Source organism: Bufo gargarizans, chromosome 4 (genome assembly GCF_014858855.1).
Source record: "Bufo gargarizans isolate SCDJY-AF-19 chromosome 4, ASM1485885v1, whole genome shotgun sequence".
In the NCBI taxonomy this organism is placed as follows: domain Eukaryota; kingdom Metazoa; phylum Chordata; class Amphibia; order Anura; family Bufonidae; genus Bufo; species Bufo gargarizans.
The window spans coordinates 366,301,565-366,327,663 of NC_058083.1; the positions used below are offsets into that span (position 1 = coordinate 366,301,565).

The 26,099-nt window shown below is 46.1% G+C and overlaps 2 protein-coding genes across 3 annotated transcripts in view; both read right to left on the reverse strand.

Moving 5' to 3' along the window:
• SERAC1 (serine active site containing 1) overlaps positions 1–26,099 on the reverse strand; it is a 284,627-nt gene that overhangs the window by 205,919 nt on the left and 52,609 nt on the right. The window contains exon 1 of one of the 2 annotated variants that reach the window (XM_044289308.1): positions 16,080–16,211. The exons of the other annotated variant lie outside the window; for it this stretch is intronic. The gene's annotated coding sequence lies outside the window, so the exon portion shown is untranslated. Of the gene's footprint in view, positions 1–16,079; positions 16,212–26,099 lie in introns of those variants that run through there. 2 annotated transcript variants of the gene reach the window in all.
• GTF2H5 (general transcription factor IIH subunit 5) overlaps positions 7,586–26,099 on the reverse strand; it is a 71,147-nt gene continuing 52,633 nt past the window's right edge. The window contains exons 2-3 of the mRNA XM_044289311.1: positions 16,080–16,215; positions 7,586–8,034 (exon numbers count right to left, since the gene is read on the reverse strand). Of these exons, the coding sequence (XP_044145246.1) occupies positions 7,854–8,034; positions 16,080–16,114 (216 nt within the window). The 5' untranslated portion in view covers positions 16,115–16,215 and the 3' untranslated portion in view covers positions 7,586–7,853. The remainder of the gene's footprint in view (positions 8,035–16,079; positions 16,216–26,099) is intronic.

Sequence of the window (26,099 nt, forward strand, 5' to 3'; positions counted from 1 at the left end):
AGCTTTTTAAAACATGCATCTGCTAGGCCTGGCCCAGCTGCCCTCACTGACAGAGTAGCGATTAAAATTGAGCTTAAAGGGAACCTGTCACCAGTTTTATGGTGTCCTAACTAAGGGCAACATAAATAAGTGACAGATTCTCTTAGCAAAATGCTGGGTCACTTTCTTTAATTGACCCTGTCAATCTGCCAACATCTTGTATTGAAAAGCTCCAGCTCATAATGATGAGTCATGAATATTCATGAGCTCCTGACTCTCCCCGCCTACCTGCTGCTGATTGACAGTTATTTTCCATATGAATCAGCAGAAGGTGTGCAGGGGAGTGGCTATAGCTCTAAATTAAAAAAACGCTGGACTCAATGACATCACGCTGGACTCAAATCAGCTCATTAGCATGTGGCATCTTTGTGTGTATATTATGAGGTAACCATCCTTCACACCAGTAAGTGAATACATCTAAGGCACTTTTTAGTAGTTAATGATTGTATATAATTAGTTAGATTATAATCATGAAAGGTTCCCTTTAAGAGTCACCTGCAGGCACTGGATGTAGAAGGAGAAGCTGACCCACTGGAGTGGTGGAGGTTGCACCAGGCAAATTTTCCCAGGGTGGCAAGCCTAGCCAAGAAATATCTGTGCCCCTTCAGAAAGGGCATTCAGCACCAGTGGCAATATAGTAACATCCCACCGATCTGCACTGAAGCCCGAGACTGTGGACAAACTTGTGTTCCTGGCGAGAAACCTCGGCTGAAGTGCTTGTCTAACACAAAGTGATTTTAAAGGATATATTAATAAAGTAGTATTTTAATAAAACTATTCAGTGAGGGTGCGAAAGTAACGCTCAGCTCCTCTGGACTAATAAGCAGATATTAAATGTAATGACGGCACGCAAGGAGCATAAACACTGACGTTCAGTCGCACTCACACTACATATTAATTTGCAAGTTTGCAATTTGTTATATATTTAAAGGGAACCGGTCATCACCTTTATGCTGACCTCACTGACGGCAGCATAAAATAATGACAAAAATTCTGATTTCAGCGGTGTGTCACTCATTAACTAAAAGTAAGTGAGAACCAGCATCATAAACATTGCAGCCCAGGCCCTGAAAAAAAAATAAAGAGTCAAATCTACCTGAGAAGAATGGTTATTCATAATCACCTGCTCTCCACCATCTGCTGATGATTGGAAGTTCTCTCCTAGAAAGAAAGGGAGAAAACTAGGTAGAAGACTGTCAGTCATCAGCAGGTGGGCGGGAGAGCAGGAATTCATGAATAACCAGGACTCTTCTCAGGTGGCCGTGACTCTTTTCCAGGCCCAGTCTGCAATAATTGTGATGTTGGTTTTCAGCAGCCACTTTTAAACTACACAGACTGATGAAATCAACTCACCTGTCTCTACTTTATGCTGCAGTTAGTCTGGGCAGCATAAAGTTGATGACAGGTGTCAGGTTCCCTTTAACCGTTTACCGTTAAGAAACCTGTTGAACTTGAAGTTTTTTTCCTTCAAATATGTGCAGCTTTTTATTTTTGTGCAATATAAGTAAGGGCTCGTTCACACATCACCGTTTCTCCTTTCTGCAGATAACTGACACACCTAATTGAGTGTAACGGAGCCTAAAGACCCCATAGACTATAATAGGGGTCCGTTCCGTGTCCGCTCAGAACATGATTTTTTAGCGGAGACGAAAGTCCTGCATGCACTACTTTCGTCTCCGCTCAAAAATCATGTTCTGAGCGGACACGGAACGGACCCATTATAGTCTATGGGGTCTTTAGGCTCCGTTACGCTCAGTTAGTGGACAGTTATGTGCCGAATCCGTCCTTTCCGTTCTCCTGATCCTCAACCGAGCCAGAAAGGAGAACCAGTGATGCGAATGGAGGCGAGCCTAAGTAATCAGGACAGGAGGAAGAAATGTAATGTTTATTATTTTACATTTTGCACTTTATTTTCAAGAAATTTGTGTTTTACTAACACTTCATCTTTACATTGTTTGGAAAAAGATGTGTTGCACAATACACATATTAAAAATATCTTGCAAAGTTTATTAATTTGCATTTTTTGTATACATACAGAAGAAAATAATATATTGCATATATATCGCAATATAGATTTTAGGCCATATCACCCACCCCTATACATATATATATATATATATATACACACACACACACACACATATATAAACACACACAATACAGACCAAAAGTTTAGACACACCTTCTCATTCAAAGAGTTTTCTTTATTTTCATGCCTATGAAAATTGTAGATTCACACTGAAGGCATCAAAACTATGAATTAACACGTGTGGAATTATATACATAACAAAAAAGTGGGAAACAACTGAAAATATGTCATATTCTAGGTTCTTCAAAGTAGCCACCTTTTGCTTTGATTACTGCTTTGCACACTCTTGGCATTCTCTTGATAAGCTTCAAGAGGTAGTTACCTGAAATGGTTTTCACTTCACAGGTGTGCCCTGTCAGGTTTAATAAGTGGGATTTCTTGCCTAACGGGGTTGGGACCATCAGTTGCGTTGTGGAGAAGTCAGGTGGATACACAGCGGATAGTCCTACTGAATAGACTGTTAGAATTTGTATTATGGCAAGAAAAAAGCAGCTAAGTAAGGCTCCTTTCACACCTGCGTTCAGGTGTCCGCTCGTGAGCTCCGTTTGAAGGAGCTCACGAGCGGCCCTGAACGCAGCCGTCTGGCCCTAATGCATTCTCAGTGGAGGCGGATTCACTGAGAATGCATCCGCCTGCCAGCGCTCAGCCTCCGCTCCGCTCAGTGAGCGGACACCTGAGCGCTGCAAGCAGCGTTCGGGTGTCCGCCTGGCCGTGCGGAGGCGAGCGGATCCGTTCCGACTTATAATGGAAGTCAATGGGGACGGATCCGCTTGAAGATGACACCATATGGCTCAATCTTCAAGCGGATCCGTCCCCCATTGATTTTCAATGTAAAGTCTGAACGGATCCGCTCAGGCTACTTTCACACTTAGAAAATTTTTCTAAGTTATAATGCAGACGGATCCGTTCTGAACGGAGCCACCGTCTGCATTTATATGAGCGGATCCGTTCAGAACGGATCCGCTCGAACGCTAGTGTGAAAGTAGCCTAAAGAAAAACAAGTGGCCATCATTACTTTAAGAAATGAAGGTCGGTCAGTCCGAAAAATTGGGAAAACTTTGAAAGTGTCCCCAAGTGCAGTCACAAAAACCATCAAGCGCTACAAAGAAACTGGCTCACATGCGGACTGCCCCAGGAAAGGAAGACCAAGAGTCACCTCTGCTGCGGAGGATAAGTTCATCCGAGTCACCAACCTTAATCACAGGTTAACAGCAGCTCAGATTAGAGACCAGGTCAATGCCACACAGAGTTCTAGCAGCCTGTGTGAATCAGGCCTTCATGGAAGAATATCTGCTAGGAAACCACTGCTAAGGACAGGCAACAAGCAGAAGAGACTTGCTTGGGCTAAAGAACACAAGGAATGGACATTAGACCAGTGGAAATCTGTGCTTTGGTCTGATCAATCCAAATTTGAGATCTTTGGTTCCAACCACCGTGTCTTTGTGTGACGCAGAAAAGGTGAACGGATGGACTCTACATGCCTGGTTCCCACCGTGAAGCATGGAGGAGGAGGTGTGATGGTGTGTGGGTGCTTTGCTGGTGACACTGTTGGGGATTTATTCAAAATTGAAGGCATACTGAACCAGCATGGCTACTACAGCATCTTGCAGCGGCATGCTATTCCATCCAGTTTGCGTTTAGTTGGACCATCATTTCTTTTTCAACAGGACAATGACCCCAAACACACCTCCAGGCTGTTTAAGGGCTACTTGACCATGAAGGAGAGTGATGGGGTGCTGCGCCAGATGACCTGGCCTCCACAGTCACCGGACCTGAACCCAATCAAGATGGTTTGGGGTGAGCTGGACCGCAGAGTGAAGGCAAAAGGGCCAACAAGTGCTAAGCATCTCTGGGAACTCCTTCAAGACTGTTGGAAGACCATTTCAGGTGACTACCTCTTGAAGCTCATCAAGAGAATGCCAAGAGTGTGCAAAGCAGTAATCAAAGCAAAAGGTGGCTACTTTGAAGAACCTAGAATATGACATATTTTCAGTTGTTTCACACTTTTTTGTTTTGTATATAATGCCACATGTGTAAATTCATAGTTTTGATGCCTTCAGTGTGAATCTACAATTTTTATAGTCATGAAAATAAAGAAAACTCTTTGAATGAGAAGGTGTGTCCAAACTTTTGGTCTGTACTGTACATATATCTGATATCTGTACCTTTTTACGACTTATGTGTTTTTATAGACTTGAAAAAGGGGTCCTTTGAACCCCGAAACGCATTGTCCTACAATAAATCTGATTGTACTAAAAACATCCGGTTGTGATATGCGCCTTGTGTCCACACGCTCACTAGACCGCTAAAGTCCAAAGGCGCCCCAATACTAATTCATTTATGGCTACTTTCACACTTGCGTTTAGGCGAGGATCCGTCTGGTATCTGCATAGACGGATCCGCACCTATAATGCAAACGCTTAGATCCGTTCAGAAAGGATCCGTTTGCATTACCATGATAATGCAAACGGATCCGTTTTGACTTTACATTGAAAATCAATGGGGGAAGGATCAGTTTGAAAATTGAGCCATATTGTGTCAACTTCAAACGGATCCGTCCCCATTGACTTACATTATAAGTCTGGACAGATCCGTTTGCCTCCGCACGGCCAGGCGGACACCCGAACGCTGCAAGTTCGGGTGTCCGCCTGCTGAGCGGAGCGGAGGACAAACGGTGCCAGACTGATGCATTCTGAGCGGATCCGCATCCACTCAGAATGCATTAGGGCTGGACGGATCCGTTCGGGGCCGCTTGTGAGAGCCTTCAAACGGAACTCACAAGCGAAGCCCCGAACGCAAGTGTGAAAGTAGCCTAAATGGGTCAGCAAGCACATAGATTTCTGCAAGCCCCATTAATGTAAATTAAAGTAAATGGAACTGATTTTCAGTCACAGAATTTTCTGCCACAAAATCTGCTGCGTGTGAAGGCACCCTCAGAAGTGTCCTTTGACAGTAAGATAATCATAAAGTCTCCCTCCTATTGGGACCTTCAACAATCAGCAGTAAACTGTGAGAAACCTGCAGTGAGCCAGTAACTTCAATTTCTCGGTAGTGCCATGATGTGCAAAATTAAGCAAGCACATTCAAATCAATGGATTTGCTTTGTAATACAGTACAAGAAAGGTCCTTCAGAGTGAAAGATGAAATATTAACTCCTCTCCCCCAGGTGCCATTTACAGCACCAGAAAAGGATATTATTTATGTTTCTTCACAAGCAAGTAAAATTTTTCACAAATGTTCACTTCCACCCAATAAACAATTTCCACTGCAAAACATTCCACAGAATACTTAATAAAGAAATCCATCCAAAATGATCTTCTGACATGTTTTAGATGGACTCAGAAAGTAACATCATTGTAGTCAATGAGCACAGACCACCACCAGTTTCCAGAACAAGAATGGTGTTTTCAGCACCACAGATCTCAGTTATTGAGCAAACGGCCATACAAATCAAATCTTAGGTAATTTACTTACAATGTTGTGCCATACAAATGTAGAAGCTTGTAGACTCCATGGATGTGATCTACTGACCAGTCTCTTGACTTCACAACCAACCAACCAACCCTGGGTGCACATTCCCCATGGCTGTTGGTCAGAATCTGGTGGTGATGCAATGATGACAGAAATGGCACGCATTAGGCCGAGCTGACGACTGGTTAAATGCCACCACCCTGAGTACGGCTGATCACATGCATCTCTTTATGGCTGCAGTCTATTAGTTTTCTAATGAATATTACAAACAAGATTTGTTACATTATCTCATGGAAAGAAACGACTGAGTACCCCAGTGACCCTTGACCAGATAGTAATCATGTACAGTATATTTGGGATGAAGTGGAACTTGAAAATAGCAAACATTTACTTCCGTAAGAACACCCAGAGCACAGTGTAAATTGCGCCAAAATGTGCTTAACGAGGGTCATGGCATAATGTGAAAAGGACATGGCCTAACATTTTGGAGCACAATTGTGCCACAATTCTGTTGGAAAATTCTGTCCAAAACCAAGACAACCAATAACCGGTACAGGGTTAAAAAAAAAAAAAATGTCATCCAGTGTGAGCCACTGTGATAAATTTTCTGCATGTCTAAACAGCCTGTCTAAGTTTATTAATCTATAGCATTAGTAAATCTGCACAGTTTTCAGCATATTAACTGAAATAATAGAGTTTTCTAGGTTTGTGCACTTTTTAAAAATTCAAGCACAGCCTGCTGTACCTGTTTAAAAAAAACAACAAAAAAAAAAACACATGCTCCCTGATGCTCTGTTCAAGCTCCCATCTGTGGTCTTCCAGTCCTCATCCTGTAAACTTCTGGAATGGATGAGAAAATTAGTGACGCTGAAGCCAAGACTGGTCTCAGAGGTGACAGGTCCTCAAGCAGCATATGACCTAGTAGTGACATGCCGCTTGGGGACAGATCCCCACTGAGACCAGTCATTGGCTTCAACTGCAGACATAACCCCATCCACAAGCTTACAGGATGGGGATCATAAAGCTGCAGTAGGGGGCAGCTGAATATGTTTCTTTCAACTGGTACAGTGGACTTGAAATTGACAAAAGAGCACAAAGTAGGTAAAGGGGGTCATCCAGGATTCTACAAGTGATGGCCCAGCCTCAGAATATGTCGGTGAAGGTTCTCATTCACTATGGTTATGGTACATCAGTAGTAAGTCAGAGCAACTAGACTTGTTTTTTTTTAAGACGTTTTGGTAGTCATTACAATTCTAATTCAGAAACCCAGATGGATGACTAGTGAAATGTCTTCAAGAGACAATACAACAAGTCCAGGTGCTCTGATTATTACTGATGTCCTCAGGAAAGGACATCGCCTATCGTTCTTCAGTAGCTTTGATGCCAAAAGTCAGCACTGGAACTATATCACTTTGTCCACTGTGTAGTGGACAGTACCGGTTACTTCTCGCGCTGCTCCCACTGAAGTGAACATATGCAGATAGAAAACGTGGCAAAGTTTGATTTACAAAAGGATAAAAACAAATTAAATCACACAACGATGTTATGTGAACTTTATTGGCAAAATAACACAAAGAAATGTTAAAATAACCAGTATAAGCTGAAGTGGTCTGGATTTAAAGGGATTCTGTCACCTCCTTTTGGCCTATAAAGCTGCAGACATGCACGGCTAGATCCCCGCAATATACCTGTCCCATAGCGGTGTGTGCTTTTGCTGTGTTTAAAAAATAATTTTATAGATATGTAAATGAGCCTGGTAAGCCCCGAAAAGGAGCCCAGCATCGACTGCTCACAGAGTCATAACGCCGTAATCTTGCGATGCGCGAGCTTGCACATGCGTAGTTCCTTCCCTGAGGCTGATGCCAGCACAGGGAAGGAACACTATGCCGGCACTGCGCATCGCAAGATTACGGCGATCTAACTCTGAGCAAGGAGGAGATTTGCAGGATGCATGCGGTGCTGGGCTCCTTCACAGGGGGGGCGTGGCTGGGCTCCAAAGAAGGTTAGTACAGCCCCTTGGGCTCCTTACCAGGCTCATTTACATATTTATAAAATCATTTTTTAAACACAATAAAAGCACACAGCACTATGGGACAGGTATATTGCGGGCATGCTAGCGGTGATCCAGCTATGCATGTCCGCAGCTCAATAGGCTAAAATGAGGTGACAGAATCCCTTTAAGGAGATATAGAACATAGTAAATTAAGTTTGTACATAGTGAAAAATCCATGTGAATCCATACAGTCCATAGATTTTACTTCTGTGTGACTGGAAAGGAATTCTGATCCATCAGCTCCCCAACCTTCTCCTGAAGAACAGCAACCAATTCAGCTAAGACAAACACGTGGGTTTCATCCAAGTCCTGGATAATGAACTTGGTTCCTAAAGCATTTGTTTCATCCAGGTATAAAAGGAACTGTTTCATAGCTGGATCACTGCAAACACAAACATCAGAGGGAATATTGGTCATCCACACAGCAGGCATTTTTTACATTACACAAATACACTTTGTACTAATCCTAAAATAATTTACAATAAAATAAAATTGTGCCTAATGTGACACAGTAGGTTTTGTCTGGAAAAAAAAAAAAAAAACAGGTATTTTCCTCCCAGCATGAGCTGCTGGGCTGGTTTCCAGCCAGATGAGGTCAAATACCGGACGGGATTTTAAGTGCTGGACCGGGTTTTGGCAGCACCTGGCTGTCCTCAAATAGGCAGCTGGGCTCAGAGGCTCTGTGTTGGGATCTGGGAGCCTTATGTCTGGATGAAGGCTTTGCTACCTGTTTTGGCATGAAAACAGGTTGGTGCTGCTATCAGCAAGGACTCTTTGAGGCAGAATTGCCGCATGGTGTGAATTACCACCAACACCGCAAGGTGACTTTTTGCTTGTTTAGGCAAGTGACAAAACAAGCAGTCATAAAGTATGAATAAAACACTGAACTGTTTGATCCAAAGAACTTGTTGTTGCCTCTATATTGCGTCCGCTAATCCTGTCTACCAGAGCAAAACCCCACAATTGGTGGAAGATGCGTGCAAGAGCAGTGAGGCTGGCATAAACACGATATTTTGGGTTTCTGCATTTTTCAGGCACGGTTGTATGTGGTACATTAAACCAACTGTATTACAACCAGTGCCCCACGACAAAATGGAGGCTGTTGTGAAGGCCCTCATGGAGGCTAATCTGCAGCATGAAGAGACAAACCTGCAGCAACGCAAGGCTAATAAGCAGCAGCAGGAGACTAACCAGTTGCTGCTACAACACATGATGGCTTTGCAGACAGCAGGAGCAACCCTGAGCGTCCACGATGCCCAGAAAGCAGTCCGTGCTGCGATTCCTAAGGATGACCGCTGCAGACGCGACATAGAAACCGACCTGGCAATGTATGAGAAAGTGGCCATCACGAAAAAGCTACCCCATGACCAGTGGGCTGAGATAGTCGCTCTATTCCATCAGATTCCCAGCGGGTGTATTTCGACTTGCCGGAAGATCAAGCTGCCGACTACCAGAAAGTCAAGGGTGAGATTCTGGCAAGACTGGGGTGAATGTGTTGGTCCGGGCCCAGCGGGTGCATCAGTGGGGGTTCAACCCAGCGGAGCCTGCAAGACCCCAGTATTATAACTTACTTCACCCCTTGCAAATATGGCTACAGCCTGACGTGCCGAGTCCCGCTGCTATGCTGGATTGTTTGTTAGCAGATATGTTCTGGAGGGCTTTGCCATACCCTCTCCAGCACTGGATTGTCCAGATGTCTCCTGGCAATGCCCTTGAGATGGTGGACCTGGTGGAACGCTTTGAAGCTACCAGGAATGTAAAAGGAGGGTTCTGTCGGGGAGAGGTTCAGCAAACCACGGAAATCTCCACCCCAGGCCTGAAGATTTGAGCCGATAAAACCCGCCCGGGATGTAACCACGGCGGACCTGGCTCCGATAGTATGCTGGCGGTGTCAGCAGCCTGGCCATGTAAGGGCTAACCTACTATCGGGTTGAGCCCATGGACACTAACTACCGTCAGTCACTATATGCCAGGAGGCTGTGTGCAACAGGTACCCCAGAGTCTCTAGAGCACTTGTGCTAGGTGGAAGTGGGAGACTCTCCGGCGGAGGGTCTGCTGGACTCAGGGAGTCTGGTGACCCTGGTAAGGGCTACCCTGGTGCGGTCCACTGAGTGTACTGGCTGGAAAGTCGGGGTGATGTGCATCCACGGAGACTTAAAAGACTACCCCACCGCGCTGGTGTCTCTAACCACAGTGGCCGGTAGATGGACCCACGAGGTGGCTGTCGCCACAAATCTACATTATGAACTCATAATAGGGAGAGACTTCCCGGCACTGTGGCCTGCTATGAGAGTAACTGATACCAAAACCCTGGGAACCTGAGACCGAAGGGCAAGCGGTACAGGCGACTGCCACTTCGGTGGAAGAGGGGGAGACAACCCCGCTAAGTGTTATGGTGGGAGACGTGGAGGACTTGCGGCCGGGTCCCAAATTGGCAGACCTCAATGCCTCCAGACATCGGGACCAAACTCTATCCCGTACTTGGGAAAATGTGTTCGTAGATGGTGAACCACAACAACCTTGAACAAAGTCAGTGTTTCCCCATTTTGTGGTTCATCAGGATCTGTTGTATCGGGTAAACCAACTACGGGGTAAGCCTATTGAACAGTTAGTGGTCCCCAAGGGTTATCACAAGCTTGTGTTAGATCTAGCCCACGAACATGTTCTTGGGGGTCACCTGGGGCTGCAGAAAACTCAGGATCGTATTCTACAGCAGTTTTACTGGCCCAGCATATTCAAAGAAGTGGAAGACTTTTGTAAGTCTTGCCCGACCTGCCAGATAACTAGCCCCCAGCCACATTTCCATAGTACCTCTCCCGATTATCGAAGTACCATTTGACCGAATAGCTATGGTCCTCATAGGCCCAGTAACGAAGTCCACCAGAGGACATCAACACATCTTAGTCATTCTAGACTACGCCACTCGGTACCCCGGAGGCAGTGCCACTGCGATATACCTCTGCCAAACTCATAGTAAAGGAGTTAATGAAGATGTTTTCCCAAGCAGGACTACCTAAAGAGGTTCTGACCGACCAATGGACCCCTCTTATGTCCAAGGTGATGAGGGAACTCTGTAAGTTGCTGCACATAAAACACGGACGTCCGTTTACCATCCGCAAATGGACAGTCTTGTAGAAAGGTTTAATCAAACAATAAAAAATATATGTTGAAATGGGTGGTGGCTAAAGATGGGAAGGACTGGGACCTCCTTCTGCCCCATTTCATGTTCGCAGGTTCTCGCCCTTCGAACTGCTATATGGCAGACACCCTCGCGGTCTCTTGGACGTGGCCAAAAAGGCGTGGGAACAACAACCCAATCCACATAAAAAGTGTCATTGAGTATGTTACCCAGATGCAAGATCGGATAGAGACAGTGTTGCCTCTTGTTAGGGAGCATATGGAGGTAGCTCAGCGAGCCCAGAGTCGGGTCTATAATAGGCAGGCTCGGGTATGGATCTTTAATCCGAGTGATCGGGTTTTGGTTCTGGTGCCAATCGTGGACAGCAAGTTCCTGGCTAGGTGGCAGAGGCCATACTAGGTACTTGAGAAAATTGGAGATGTAAACTACAAGGTACACCAGCCAGGGCGGCGAAAGCCGGAGCAGGTTTACCATATGAATTTACTCAAACCGTGGAAAGATAGGGAAACCTGTACAGAAGACAGCCCGCTGTGGCTGGGTTTTCTAGGAGAAGAGGTACCGGTACCTCTGTCTGATGCAAGAGTAAAAATTGCTGACAGCCTCTCCTCTAAACAGATTCAGGAGGCCAAGGAGTTCGTTAGTCAGAACACGGATGTGTTCACAGACCTCCCTGGACGCACTTCCATAATCCAGCATGACACTGTCATTGAGCCCCAGGCAAAAGTCCGATTGAAACCATACTGGGTACTCGAGGCTCGGCGGTGCGGAACAACGGAAAGAAACACCACGGAAGCACTCCATAGCGCTTCCGGTGTTCCGTTCCGTGACTCCGTTCCGCATCTCCGGAATTGCGGACCAATTCAAGTGACTGGGTCCGCATCTGTGATGCGTGGTGCACAAGGCCAGCAGCTGTGGATTGCCGACCCGCCGTTTGCATGAGGCCTTACAGGTTATAGTTATTAGATTTCTGGAGCAGGGTCGTTGATCCAGGGAGGTATACTCATTGCTAGATTTGGAGACAGGAAGGAATTCTATTCCTCTAAGATGAGGAAAATTGGCTTCTATCTCATGGATAATTTTCTGCTTATCCCCTTTGCAGGATAATAGGCTGCATTCTCATAGATTGGTATCAGAGTGGGGTTAGACAAACCCTTTAAATCCTAAGCCCATAAACGGTAACGTATTTTCCATGCAAGCACACGCTATTGTGTAGCATACTCCATCTCTGAAGTTGGAGTCCCCTGGCTACCCTGGTATTAGTGATGCCAACACAGAAGCCTAGAATCTTACACTTCCGTATCTCAACAAGATGGCAGCGGTCACGTAACCGCTTCCTCCTCTAAAGTTCAGGTGCAGAACGGTAAAGGATACCTCTGGCATATGCACAGATACAAGTGCATAACAGCATAGAAGGGAACCTGATACATTAAACATGATGTGTTCAGTATAAACTTGTAACTTATTTGTGGGAAATTAGAGACTGACATATCTCAGCCTGCAATCACTGAGTAACGTATGCTGCCCGTTGCTGTATTGCGGATCCGCAATACACAGGCACTGTTCCGTGTGCATTCCGAATCACGGATGTGGACCCATTCACTTCAATGGGTCCACAAATCTGGAGATGTGGAACGGAAGCATGGAACACTACGAAAGCACTACGGAATGCTTTCTGGGGTTCTGTTCCGTGCCTCCGCACTGCAAAAAGATAGAACTTGCTCTATTTGCAGAACGGACGGATCGCGGACCCATTTAAGTGAACGGGTCTACGATCCCCATTTGGCTGCCCCACAGAAGGTGCCCGTGCATCGCAGACCGCTTGAACAAGCCCTAAGACCACCTCTGCACACAGAGAGCAGATTCCAATTAATACTATACAAAATGATATAAAAATCTAAAAGCTACGCTGAATCATTTCCCACAAAACTACATTTATACACTTTATAACATGGTGTCAACGTGACAAAAACAGGCAATACCCTGCATCAGATTTAACATTAGCTGAGGACACTGTACTGACATGAGCTTATTACCACCAACTAGAACAGGATGAGTAACTGAATTTATTTGATTAATAACTATATCAGTGGATATCTATTCTGATTATAACAGAATCATGAAATCTATATAAGACATGCGAGGATGACAACAGGTGACACAAACACTGTGGGAGACTGCACCGACTGAAGACAGGCTCCTGCCGTTAGGGCCGGGACAGATAACTCCAATCGCTGCTGTTTAACCCCATTTAGGCAGTCAGACAGTGGCAAGGGTCTCCCTCTTTCGTCCCCACAATATCAGGGTGCTAAAGCATTTCCATGGCAACATAAAGATAAAAAATAACAGAATTCTTTGGATCCTCGTCCCAAAACAAAACACAGACACAATCAAGTACCTCAAAGTGGTACCAATGAAGGCTAAGGCTGGGTTCACACCTGAGCGTTTTACAGCTCGTTCCTACGAGCTGTAAAACACTCAACAGGCAAAAACCAATGATTCCCTATGGGCATGGTTCTCACCTGAGCATTTTACAGCGCGTATGAACACGCTGTAAAACGCCCTACACACCAAGAAGTACAGGAGCTTCTTTGGGGCGTATTGTCGCGCGTAACACCTCTGTTTTTCATTGTGGTCAATAGCAAGAACGCGCGTACCACTCGCGTTTCCAAAATACAAAAACTTCCCAAAATACGCCTCAAAAACGCCCGATAAAAACGCCTGTAAACAGCGCTTATCGAATACGCTCAGGTGTGAACCCAGCATAAACCTTGTCTGGCAAAACAAAAAAAAAACATAAGGAAGGAGAAATTAAAAGTTAACGCTCTTGGAATTCAGTGATTAAAAAAAACAAACTTTTTTTTAATTTTATTTTTGCATGAGAAGTGTGATATTTAGTATTGCCATAATCATTGATATTAATGGTTATCTAAAGAATGTTCTGCCACGTTGAATGTACTTGGGCACACAAGATCCCCTGCTGGCAGCGCACTTTGCAATTTCCAACCAATGGCGTCCAAGATGTGCTCGATGGGAGACAAGTCCAGAGATGCTGCAGACTATAGTAACATGTTTAGGCCATGCAGGCTGCTGACAGTAGCACGAGCAACATGCGACCTGGAGCTGTCCTGTTGAAAAGATCTGGATCTGGGGACACTTTGAAGAAATGTCCATACCACTGGTTCCATGACCAAATCAATGTAATACTGAGCTGTTAGTGTACCTGAAATGTAACTAGAGGGGCCTGGCTACTGTACAATATGCCACACCATAATGCAGGGAGTAGGACTGGAGTGACATTCCCTTCTGACATTGCCCATGTGGTCTCCAGACCAATATCTGGCTATCATTGCGTCCAAGGCAAAAGTGAGGCTCATCGCTGAAGAGGATGGACTTCTATTCCAGTCTCCATTGCAGTCTTGCTTTACACCATGATAGCCTTTGAGAACGGTGGATTGAGGTCAAGGGAACACCTGATGCTAGATGTCTGGCTCATAGCCCAATGTCGTGCAAATGCCTTGTGATGGTTTGTGTTGACACGGTTTGCTCCCCTAGGCTTGGAATGCGACGTTCCATTTCACTTGCAGTACAGAATGGATCATTATGTATTAATCTTCTAATGAGATGACCCGTGGGTGCATGGGTTCTCCTCTGTGCACCTCTTACTGTCGTTTCCGTTCGTCGTTGTCCCCGAACCACCAGGAGATGGAAAATGGAATAGTGCTGACATCTAAGCCTTGGTACATAGCGATCTGCCTAAGTGATAAACCAAGTCTCTCAGTTCAGGGATTCTCAGTTTGCAACAAGTGGTGATAATTGACCCATCAACAAACTGGAGGTATCGCCCAATCATCCCACATGAATTGATCCAATTTGTAAGGTTTTGAGTAGCTATAAAATGTTGCTTTTCATTCTGGCTCCCCCCGCCACCAATAGGACCTAGGTGCTTAAAAATGTGATCAACTGCACAGATTAGCAACATCTGCTACTTCCTGGATAAATACATTACATAATCCATGACAGACGGTGTCTGAAGCATAATGCTAATAACAATAGCAGGAGTGGAATAAGCTACATAAAGATTCCCACAGGAGAGTCTTCAGGTACCATTGTAATGTGTGGTGCTCTAATTCACCCCCTGCAGGGGAGGTTCTCTCGGGCCGGAGTCAATGTTCTGATTTGAGGGAATCAAGTGGGCCTGTTAGATGTGCTAAAAGTCCAAACAAAGAGGAAGCTAAAAAGCCAGGACAGGAAGTAAAAGACAAAGAAAGACTTTAAAAAATGATATCCAGAAAACCAGCCACTTAAAAAAAAACAAAAAAAAAAAAAACATAATTTTCACATATAGGTTGTTAATATGCGATGAAAAAAATTAATGGAAAGGCCCCTTTAATAGTAATGGTTCTACAGGGTTTTCTTTTAGCCAAAGAAAGCAGTGGATAGGGAAATACTAAGGAAAAACTAATATCTAGTCCTCTGTTTGGCCCAGACTGCATGTGTGTGTTTCCAGCCTAGTTAATAGTGCATTTTAAGTTTTATTTGAGATGTAAAATGTAAAAGTTTTAGGAGTCAGATCTTGTCTAGATCCATATCAGATTTTGACAGAAGAAAAAACTGCATGCCAATGCAAAAACATTAGCTGTAACTGGCAATAGCTTGGAAACCTCGTACAGCCATACAGGAGGCTCATATTGCAGCAGCTATAAACCTGTAAGTATAGAAGTGAGTAAAATAATAATAATATCCTGATCTGCACAACTGGCTTCTTATCATTTACCATATACATTAGATGAACGTCAGCCAAACCCGCTGATTTCAATGGGATTTCAACAAGCCCAATTCTTTATTCTCACACATCCAAATTGAACCGGTTGGAAGTAATAGCGGACACAGCTGACAAGCTATCTGTACGGCCAGCTATATGCACTTAAATCACAGTAGAGCTCATCCATAAGAATGTGAAATAAAAACAGTTTTTTTAGACTCACGCTTGTTTTACTGGAATATTATTTTTATGTATTGATCTATTGAAGGAGCTGGTGGAGACTCTGCATGCAGATTACTGGGCAAGTACAGGCGCAGCTGGAGATTAGAGTATCATGTACAGGCACCATGATGCCGGGGTTAACACATTGCTTGTGTTACTTAAAAAAAAATAATCCACTGCAAAAATGCACTGAAAATGTATGCATTTTTTTAATCACATTTTTTGTCAAGGCAATGTGTAATGTGTAAACCAGCCCTTACAGCCTCATTTAGTTTTTTTCACAGAATTAAATAAATGTACTTACCATTCTACAAGGACACCCTTGAGAACGTTCACCATTTTGACAGACGAATACTGAAGGAGTAGTCAAGTCTTTGTGGTACAACTTCGTTAATGTTATCGCTCTGGTATTAAGATATGATTGCTAATGAGTTGGAGATCTAAAATAAAAAGTAGTTCTCATCTTAGAAATCCATGCATTGTTTCTGGTACGTTATAAGAAAAAATGCAGAAAGATCTCCATAATGTTTTAGCAAAGTTCATGTCCAAGAATACACTGTAATCCCATGAGAAGAGTGCATGAAAGAGGGCAAAACGTCAAACAAAAAACACGTTCGGCTCTGTTCACATCTGCATCGTAGTTTACATCATGACACAGTGCCAGATCGGTCACACAACTGACCAAGGCAATGACTAATGGATCTCTTTGACTTATGAGGGCGGTTGGGTTTCTCCACAGTGGCCACCGTTATTCTTCCAATCAAAAGTACAGAATCTCTAGACTTAGGCCTCTTGCACACGACCGTATGTATTTTGCAGTCCTCAAAAAATATGGATGACATCCGTGTGCATTCTGTATTTTGCGTAACGGAACAGCTGGCCCCTGATAGAACAGAAATACGGAAACGGAATGCAAACGCAGTATCTTCCTTTTTTTTCGGACCCTTTGAAATGAATGCGTATACGGTCCACATAAAAAAAAAAAAAAAAAAAGGAATAGAAACGGAATGAAAATATGTTTGTGTGCAAGCTGCCTTAAAGGGATTGTGTCACCTCAGACACTATTGGAGTACTGCTACGATACGCCACCAATGTCAGATGTGTGCGGGTCCCACCTCTGGGACCCAATTACTATATCCCGAATGAGAACACCAAAGCGAATGGAGAGCGTCCACCCTCCATTCTATTTTATGTGGGCCAAATATATCAAGGAGCTTGTCTTGGCAGCTCCGTAAGGCAGAGTCCAACCCTTTACGATTCTTCTAAAGCTTCCACTCTGTGCCCCATGTGCTTCACCTCCGATTTTATATCCACCAACTCCTTCATCACTGGCGATTACGCTGGGTTCAGACTTGAACGTACGCTCAGGTCTGAACCCAGCGTAATCGCCAGTGATGAAGGAGTTGGTGGATATAAAATCGGAGGTGAAGCACATGGGGCACAGAGTGGAAGCTTTGGAAGAATCGCAAGTCGCGATAGTCCAACATAGCAAAGGGATGCAATCACAAGTGCAAACGCTTCGCTCGCAGATTAACAATGCCTACCTGTATCTTGAAGATCAAGAAAATTGGGGAAGGAGAACAAATGCGAGGCCGAGAGGCATTCCCGAATTGGTTCCAGCAGAAGAGCTGATGGAAGCGGTTGCTAAATTATCTGGACACTTCAGAAATTCTAAAAGCAGCAAGGGATAAAGAAGAAATCCTGTTCGACAACAACAAGATCTTACTGTTCCAGGATCTAGCTGCAAGCACTCTGGCCAAGCGCAGATCCCTTCGTCCGCTGACAACGGAGCGGAGATCCAGGAAGCACCCACTTAGGATACTTTCACACTTGCGTTCAGAGCGGATCCGTCTGGTGTCTGCACAGACGGATCCGCTCCTATAATGCAGACGATGAGATCCGTTCAGAACGGATCCGTCTGCATTATATTTTAGAAAAAATTCTAAAGTGTGAAAGTTGCTCAGACGTTTGAAATTGAGCCATATTGTGTCGACTTCAAACGGATCCGTACCCATTGACTTACATGGTAAGTCTGGACGGATCCGTTTGCCTCCTGTTAAGGGAAATATGGCTTTCAGCTAGAACCTCATCCTGATGACCACACAAATATGCCTAATAATTGGACCCAGTGGTATTCACCCATTCAGTATGGCCAGTAACATTGTGTCCCTTGTTAGCATATCTAAGGCAGTTGAATAACATCCTCTTGACCAAGAGATGGGGGAAGATATTTGGGTGCTCACAGGGTCGAGTCTATGGTGGGGGGCCGGGACACAGCCAGATATAGGTGAAAGAGTGAGGGTGGGGCTCTCTTCCTGGCACCCACTGGACTAACAGCACTTCAGGAGCAAGCTAAGTTATGTGTGTGCGTATGTGGGTATGTATATAAGTATAATATCCCAGTAGACTTTATATGTGCACATATGGATATTTGTAGTCGGCAATTGTATTACCAATAGATTATATATGCTGTTTATGCAGGACTCTCTATATGTACATATACTAATGGTCAGGTACTGGATGTGAGTTGGTTAGAAGAGTAGATCCAGTAGACTGAATATTGGTAGACTCTGGATATACTGTATATACATACACATTATTAGCCACATTTGCTTAGCATCCAGGGTGAGCAGGAACAGAGGTGGCTGTGTGTGGTGGTGTCCTCTATGTATTGTGTTATCTGTATCGCTATGGATAATGTCCATTGCTTTGTCATCTCTATGTTATCAGTAAACTATTTTTATATACAGGGAGTGCAGAATTATTAGGCAAATGAGTATTTTGACCACATCATCCTCTTTATGCATGTTGTCTTACTCCAAGCTGTATAGGCTCGAAAGCCTACTACCAATTAAGCATATTAGGTGATGTGCATCTCTGTAATGAGAAGGGGTGTGGTCTAATGACATCAACACCCTATATAAGGTGTGCATAATTATTAGGCAACTTCCTTTCCTTTGGCAAAATGGGTCAAAAGAAGGACTTGACAGGCTCAGAAAAGTCAAAAATAGTGAGATATCTTGCAGAGGGATGAAGCGTGATCATCGAACAATCAAGCGTTTCATTCAAAATAGTCAACAGGGTCGCAAGAAGCGTGTGGAAAAACCAAGTCGCAAAATAACTGCCCATGAACTGAGAAAAGTCAAGCGTGCAGCTGCCAAGATGCCACTTGCCACCAGTTTGGCCATATTTCAGAGCTGCAACATCACTGGAGTGCCCAAAAGCACAAGGTGTGCAATACTCAGAGACATGGCCAAGGTAAGAAAGGCTGAAAGACGACCACCACTGAACAAGACACACAAGCTGAAACGTCAAGACTGGGCCAAGAAATATCTCAAGACTGATTTTTCTAAGGTTTTATGGACTGATGAAATGAGAGTGAGTCTTGATGGGCCAGATGGATGGGCCCGTGGCTGGATTGGTAAAGGGCAGAGAGCTCCAGTCCGACTCAGACGCCAGCAAGGTGGAGGTGGAGTACTTGTCTGGGCTGGTATCATCAAAGATGAGCTTGTGGGGCCTTTTCGGGTTGAGGATGGAGTCAAGCTCAACTCCCAGTCCTACTGCCAGTTTCTGGAAGACACCTTCTTCAAGCAGTGGTACAGGAAGAAGTCTGCATCCTTCAAGAAAAACATGATTTTCATGCAGGACAATGCTCCATCACATGCGTCCAAGTACTCCACAGCGTGGCTGGCAAGAAAGGGTATAAAAGAAGAAAATCTAATGACATGGCCTCCTTGTTCACCTGATCTGAACCCCATTGAGAACCTGTGGTCCATCATCAAATGTGAGATTTACAAGGAGGGAAAACAGTACACCTCTCTGAACAGTGTCTGGGAGGCTGTGGTTGCTGCTGCACGCAATGTTGATGGTGAACAGATCAAAACACTGACAGAATCCATGGATGGCAGGCTTTTGAGTGTCCTTGCAAAGAAAGGTGGCTATATTGGTCACTGATTTGTTTTTGAATGTCAGAAATGTATATTTGTGAATGTTAAGATGTTATATTGCAGGGATGTCAAACTCGTGGCCCTCCAGCTGTTGCAAAACTACAACTCCCATCATGCCTGGGCATACTACAGCTATCAGGGAATGATGGGAGTTGTAGTTTTGCAACATCTGGAGGGCCATGAGTTTGACATCCATGTTATATTGGTTTCACTGGTAAAAATAAATAATTGAAATGGGTATATATTTGTTTTTTGTTAAGTTGCCTACTAATTATGCACAGTAATAGTCACCTGCACACACAGATATCCCCCTAAAATAGCTAAAACCAAACTAAAAACTACTTCCAAAAATATTCAGCTTTGATATTAATGAGTTTTTTGGGTTCATTGAGAACATGGTGGTTGTTCAATAATAAAATTAATCCTCAAAAACTTGCCTAATAATTCTGCACTCCCTGTATAAGTATCTGCAAGGGTTGTGTGTTGCTCCTGGGGTATATGAAGGACTGGAAGAGGTGTAATTATACACAGAATAATCGGGTTGTATGGGAAACAAGGGCAACATACTAGGAATAGAATAGAAGGGATGGAAAACGAAGATATACATAAATCTCCATTTTCCAAGAAGCAAAAATCCCCTCATCACCTCCACACGGACAGGCGGACACCCGAACGCTGCAAGAAGCGTTCGGGTGTCCGCCTGCTGAGCGGAGCGGAGGACAAACTGTGCCAGACTGATGCATTCTGGGCGGATCTGCATCCACTCAGAATGCATTAGGGCAGTACGGATCCATTCGGGGCCGCTTGCGAGAGCCTTCAAACGGAACTCACAAGCGGAGCCCCGAACGCTAGTGTGAAAGTAGCCTAAGATGGCTGTTCCCATTCGATCTAAGCACCACCATTAACAGGAGACAGATCATAGTGAAACACCCCAATGATTTACACAAGATCTGGGAAGCACTTGATATCACGCCGATGGACATTCCACCTTGGCTCCCGGTAGCTGATTTTGTGGGGCTTCCTCAATTATCCATTCCTTCTCCATGGCATCAAGTGGCGAAGTTCAAGTCTCCTAAGAAGAGAGCTGTTCCAGCTGATTGAGGTCCCTCACGTGAGACTGTAGTGAAAATTGAGTTAAAGGGAATCTGTCACTAGCAATTTACCAATTTTTTTTTTTCATGAATCCATGTTTAACAGAGTACCTTTTTTCCACCGGTCTTGTTCTTTTGATTGTGAGTCTTGTAGTTTCTTAAAAAAATTGATTCTTATGATATGTAAATGAAGCTGTAAGGAGCCCAGAGGGGCGTTATTCTTATTCCACGGTGCCCAGGGACGCCCCTCTGAAGTGCCGTGACCAGCTAAATTTGAAAAGTAATAACGCCTTCAAGCAATCTAAGTCGCCTCCCAGAGGCGCGGCTAAGTGCTCAACACATCCTCCGCCCCCCACCAGCGCCGCGCTCTGCGGCAAAGCCCTGGATCCTCCTCTCGCCGGCATCCCAAATCCCGCGCATGCGCAGTGCCGGCGATTGCCTGCGCTATGATAAGATGACTGACGGCACTGCGCATGCGCGGGATTTGGGATGCCGGCGAGAGGAGGATCCGGGTCTTTGCCGCAGAGCACGGCGCTGGTGAGGGGGCGGGGGATGTGTTGAGCACTTTAGATTGCTTGGAGGAGTTATTACTTTTCAAATTTAGCTGGTCACGGCACTTCAGAGGGGCGTTCCTGGGCACCGTGGAATAAGAATAACGCCCCTCTGGGCTCCTTACAGCTTCATTTACATATCATAAGAATCGATTTTTTGAAGAAACTACAAGACTCACAATCAAAAGAACAAGACCAGTGGAAAAAAGGTACTCTGTTAAACATGGATTCATGAAAAAAAAAAAATTGGGTAAATTGCTAGTGACAGATTCCCTTTAACCTTTTGCTTTTTAGGTCCGAGTGAGGGGACTTAAAGAAATTAACATAAGAACCATAACAACCATAGGTCCTCCCCAGTCCGCCCCTATAACAGGAAGCTCCACATCTGGATCTTCCTCTTTCTTTGCTGCTGCCACCAGATAAGTAACATCTGTGCATTTCCCTTTAAGTGTACTGTTTTACATTTGCCTTGTTTCTCTTTCCCCAAATGGTTAAACCCTGAACTTCAGCTTTGTTTAGGGGCTCTGTATTTAGTTTTGTACTGTGCTTTTCGGCACCCTTTTCTTTATTGGCTTGTGCCCCCACTATTGTCTAGAGCCTGCGATTCTTGGGTGTTTATCTCTCATTGGAGCAGTTTTTCGCTGTGCCCTGCTTTTGTTTGGGAGGCTTTCCTGGGGTTATGGCACAGCAGTTTTCTCCGCCGCTCCCGTCCCTCCCACCTCCTTTTCCGCTTGTACCTGTGCGCTTCTCATGTGTCTGGCGGTCCCCCGATGGTCGCGTCATCGCATGAGATCCCGGTGGCCATTTTGGGTCCGTCATGCGCCGGTCCTGCTTCTCCTCCAGTGGTTGCGAGATCTCGGCGGCCATCTTCGGCGCTTCTCGCACCTAATATCGCGGGATTTCGGCGGCCATTGCTGTACTGAATTGAATGCTTGGTGCGGCGCTCCTGCTCTGCGGCTGTCTGGGGTGATTAACTCCTCGTTACCTGTCAGTGTTAGGTGCTTTATCCTTGTATTCTTCCTAATATCTAGCTGCTCCCTTGAGGTTAGTTACAATTTTGACCTGGTACACTAGTCAGTTGTGGCCACATTCATTATGTCAGCAGATCAAACTCCCTCTGGGCCTAACCCCCCACCCTCCACTGGGGAGCCCAGGATGTCAGACATAAATGTTCAGGCCCTAGATCTACAGCGCACAGTCTCCAGCGCCATTATGGAGGCAATGGGGTCTATGTCCTCCATCTTATCGCAGACCATATCACAGGCCTTGTCTGCCCATGCCTCTGGCCCCTCCTGGCAGACGCCTATTATGCCTAATCCGCAGCCTACCGAATTTGAACCTCCTACCACACAGGAGAATTTGACTGGTGTGATTACAGCCACCCATGATAGCGTGCCTAGATCACGTAAGAGAGCCTTATCACGCCAGGCAGAACGGGCGCGCACGTGGAAATGTTCTAGAGCACACAACAGTGATTCTGAGTCAGACTTTGGGTCTGAGACGGAGGCGAGTTGCCACTCTGAGGAGGAGGCTTCTGACCTTATACCAGACCCTGTATGCCCCACTCCTTCCACCTCCTTAGCTAAGGAGCCAGCTTCCACCGCCGCGGATGCGGCCTCTTCCCTGGTAGACCCCTCTGGTGCTCCGATGTTTGACCCTGATGCCCTCCACCACCCTAGGTCGGCGGAGTGGCTACCTGCTGCTCATGTCAGCAACTATCTTGAGCACTAGGTTCGCTGTCCCCTAAGCAAGGAGGCTCGTAGCAAGCTCAGGGTTGAGTGCCCCAGACCCCTGGTCCCCAACAAAGTTTGTGAGATCCCAATTGTCGACCCTAAGATGACCCAGTTCTTGTCAAAAACGGGCTGGAACCCCTGTAAAGGGTTGGACTCTGCCTTACGGAGCTGCCAAGACATGCTCCTTGATATATTTGGCCCCCTAGTCAAACTATTTGAGATGGCCAGAGTTGAAGGCTCTCCTATTGATCCGGAGGAGCTTACTGGCTGGATACAAAGGGAGCTTTGTATCGCGGGTAATACCAATTCGTCCCTAGCCATTGAACGGCGTGAGGCCATCCTATTTAAAATTGACCCTAAATTGCCAAACCTGGCCCTTACTGAGGCAGGTAAAGATGCGCAGGGTCTGTTATTTGGGGATTCTTTTATCAAAGACCTCAGTCTCTTCGTGGGGGCGTTTATGGCCCTAGACAAAGCCCAGTCCTCAATGTGCAGGGTCTTTCAGGGACGGGACTCCACCAGGGACGGCAGTAGCAGGGGCAGCCTGTCCGGCCGATCCAGCTTTCAGGCCCGCAGCTCAGGCAGAGGCTCCTTCACCCAGAGGCCGCCTTTCCAGGAACAGAGGAACCCGTCTCCATTCTTCCCGGCCAGAGGTGGCCAATGGCGATCGCGGTACTTTAGAGGGAACCCTAATTTTCGCAAGTCCTTTGGCAAGTCTATCCCCAGTGGGGACTTCTTTGGTTCATTGTGTAGGGGGCAGGCTCCGTCACTGTTTCCACGCTTGGTCAAACATAACGTCAGACCCATGGGTGTTGAACACTGCGAGAGGTTTCCACATAGAGCTCACGGACTCCCCGAGTCGCGTCCCTCCTCCCCCTCCGCTGTCACTTTCACAACCGGAATTAACATTCATAGACATCAAGCTTGTTTCCCTTTTTCACAAAAGAGCAATAGAAAGGGCTCCCCCCGTTCCCGGGGGAGTCATCAGCAACATTTTTCTTGTGCAGAAGAAGGGCGGTCAAATGCGCCCGGTGATAAATCTTCGCGCCTTGAATGCAGTGGTATGCTATCGTCACTTCAAAATGGAAGGGATTCACCTGCTCAGAGACTTGCTGAATCCCGGGGACTGGATGGTGAAGTTGGATCTCAAAGACGCCTACCTAACGGTCCCGGTTGCCACGACGTCCAGGGACCTTCTTAGTTTCCGGTGGAGAGGCGAGGTTTGGCGATTCACCTGTCTCCCGTTCGGCCTATCCTCAGCACCTTGGTGTTTCACCAAACTGTTGCGCCCGGTCATGTCTTGGCTGCGGAGTCGTGGGGTTCGCCTCGTCATATCTGGACATCATCCTCATCGTGCACCAATCTCGGTCGGTCCTGTTGGAACATCTGCGTTGGACTTCGGATCTCCTGATGGGTCTCGGGTTTCTCCTGAACCTGGAGAAATCCTGACTCATGCAGTCACAACGGATGGAGTTCCTGGGCTTTACGGTGGATTCAATCTCGGAATCCCTCAGCCTTCTGGCGGAGAAATTACGTTCGATCCGCAAAGAACTGAGACGCGCTCTATCGACTGCATGCCTGTCCCTGCGTCACCTGGCCCGCATCTTCGGCCTGCTGGCCTCCTCGATTCAGGCGGTATTCCCAGCTCCCCTCCATTATCGCGCCCTCCGGCAGCTGAAGATTGCACACCTGCGTTCTGGTGCCACTTTTGCGGATACGGTGGTTCTGGATACGGAGGCTCGGGAGGAACTTCGTTGCTGGGTCGACAACTTAGAGGCATGGAATGGCAGAGCGATTTTCGGCTTTCAACCGGAACTCACCGTGGAGTCGGACGCAAGTCTCCAGGGCTGGGGTGCTCACTGCGATGGGTTTTCCACTGGAGGTCGGAAGACGACGCCCGCCTCCACATCAACGTGCTGGAGCTTCTGGCGGGGTCGTTTGCCATCAGAAGTTTTACCAACGGTATCGCCCATGCGTGCATCAGGTTACGCATGGACAATGTCTCGGCAGTCCACTATGTCAATCGCTTGGGTGGAACCCAGTCGGCAACGTTGGCGCGCCTGGCAAAAGAGTTCTGGTCCTATTGTCTATCCAGGGACAGCATGGTGCAAGCGGAATACCTCCCAGGCTTACCCAACTACCTGGTGGATTGGCTCCCGATACTTCGCGGACGGCAGCGATTGGAGACCAGAGGTGTTTTCTACTGTGTTGGAAGTCTGGGGTCCTTTTGCCATAGACCTCTTTGCCTCCCGACTCAATACTCAACTTCCCCGGTTCTTCATCTGGCGCCTGGATACGTAGGCGGAAGCATTCCTTCAGAACTGGTCGACCGCTCTGCATTATGCGTTTCCGCCGTTTGCTATGATTCCAAGGATGTTGTTGCAGACTCGTCGTCAGGCGGCCGAATTGGTGGTGGTGGTCCCCTTTTGTGGACGTGCCTCTCCTCCCATGTCAGGCGAATCTTCTCCATGGACCCCAAGGCATACAACACCCTCTACTGATGGACGATTCGCTTCAGCTTCTGGCTTGCCGAGTCTCAGGACGCCCAGAGAGGTCGAAGGTATTTCGGAGGCAACTAGACGCCTCCTGGACAACGGTTGGGCTCCCGGCACCAGAAAATCTTATCGGGCAGCCTGGGGAACTTGGGTTAGCTGGTGCTTGGAACGGGACCTGGATCCCATTTCAGCACCTGTGATTCAACTGTTGCAATTCCTTACTTCCCTTTTTGAAGCAGGGAGAGCCTATAGGACTATCAACCTCTTTCACTCAGCTATTTCCTCAACTCATCAGGGATTCGACGGTGTTCCTGCGGGACAGCATCCTTCTGTTTCTCGTTTGTTGCGTGGCTCGCGCTTGGCTCGTCCACCCCGGCCACGCTTTACAACGTGGGACGTCTCTTTGGTTCTATCCTTCCTCTCCGCTTGGCCGGACAATCCGAATCTTTCCCTCCGTCAACTGTTGGCTAAATTATTGACCCTCTTTTGCCTCATCTCCTGTAAGAG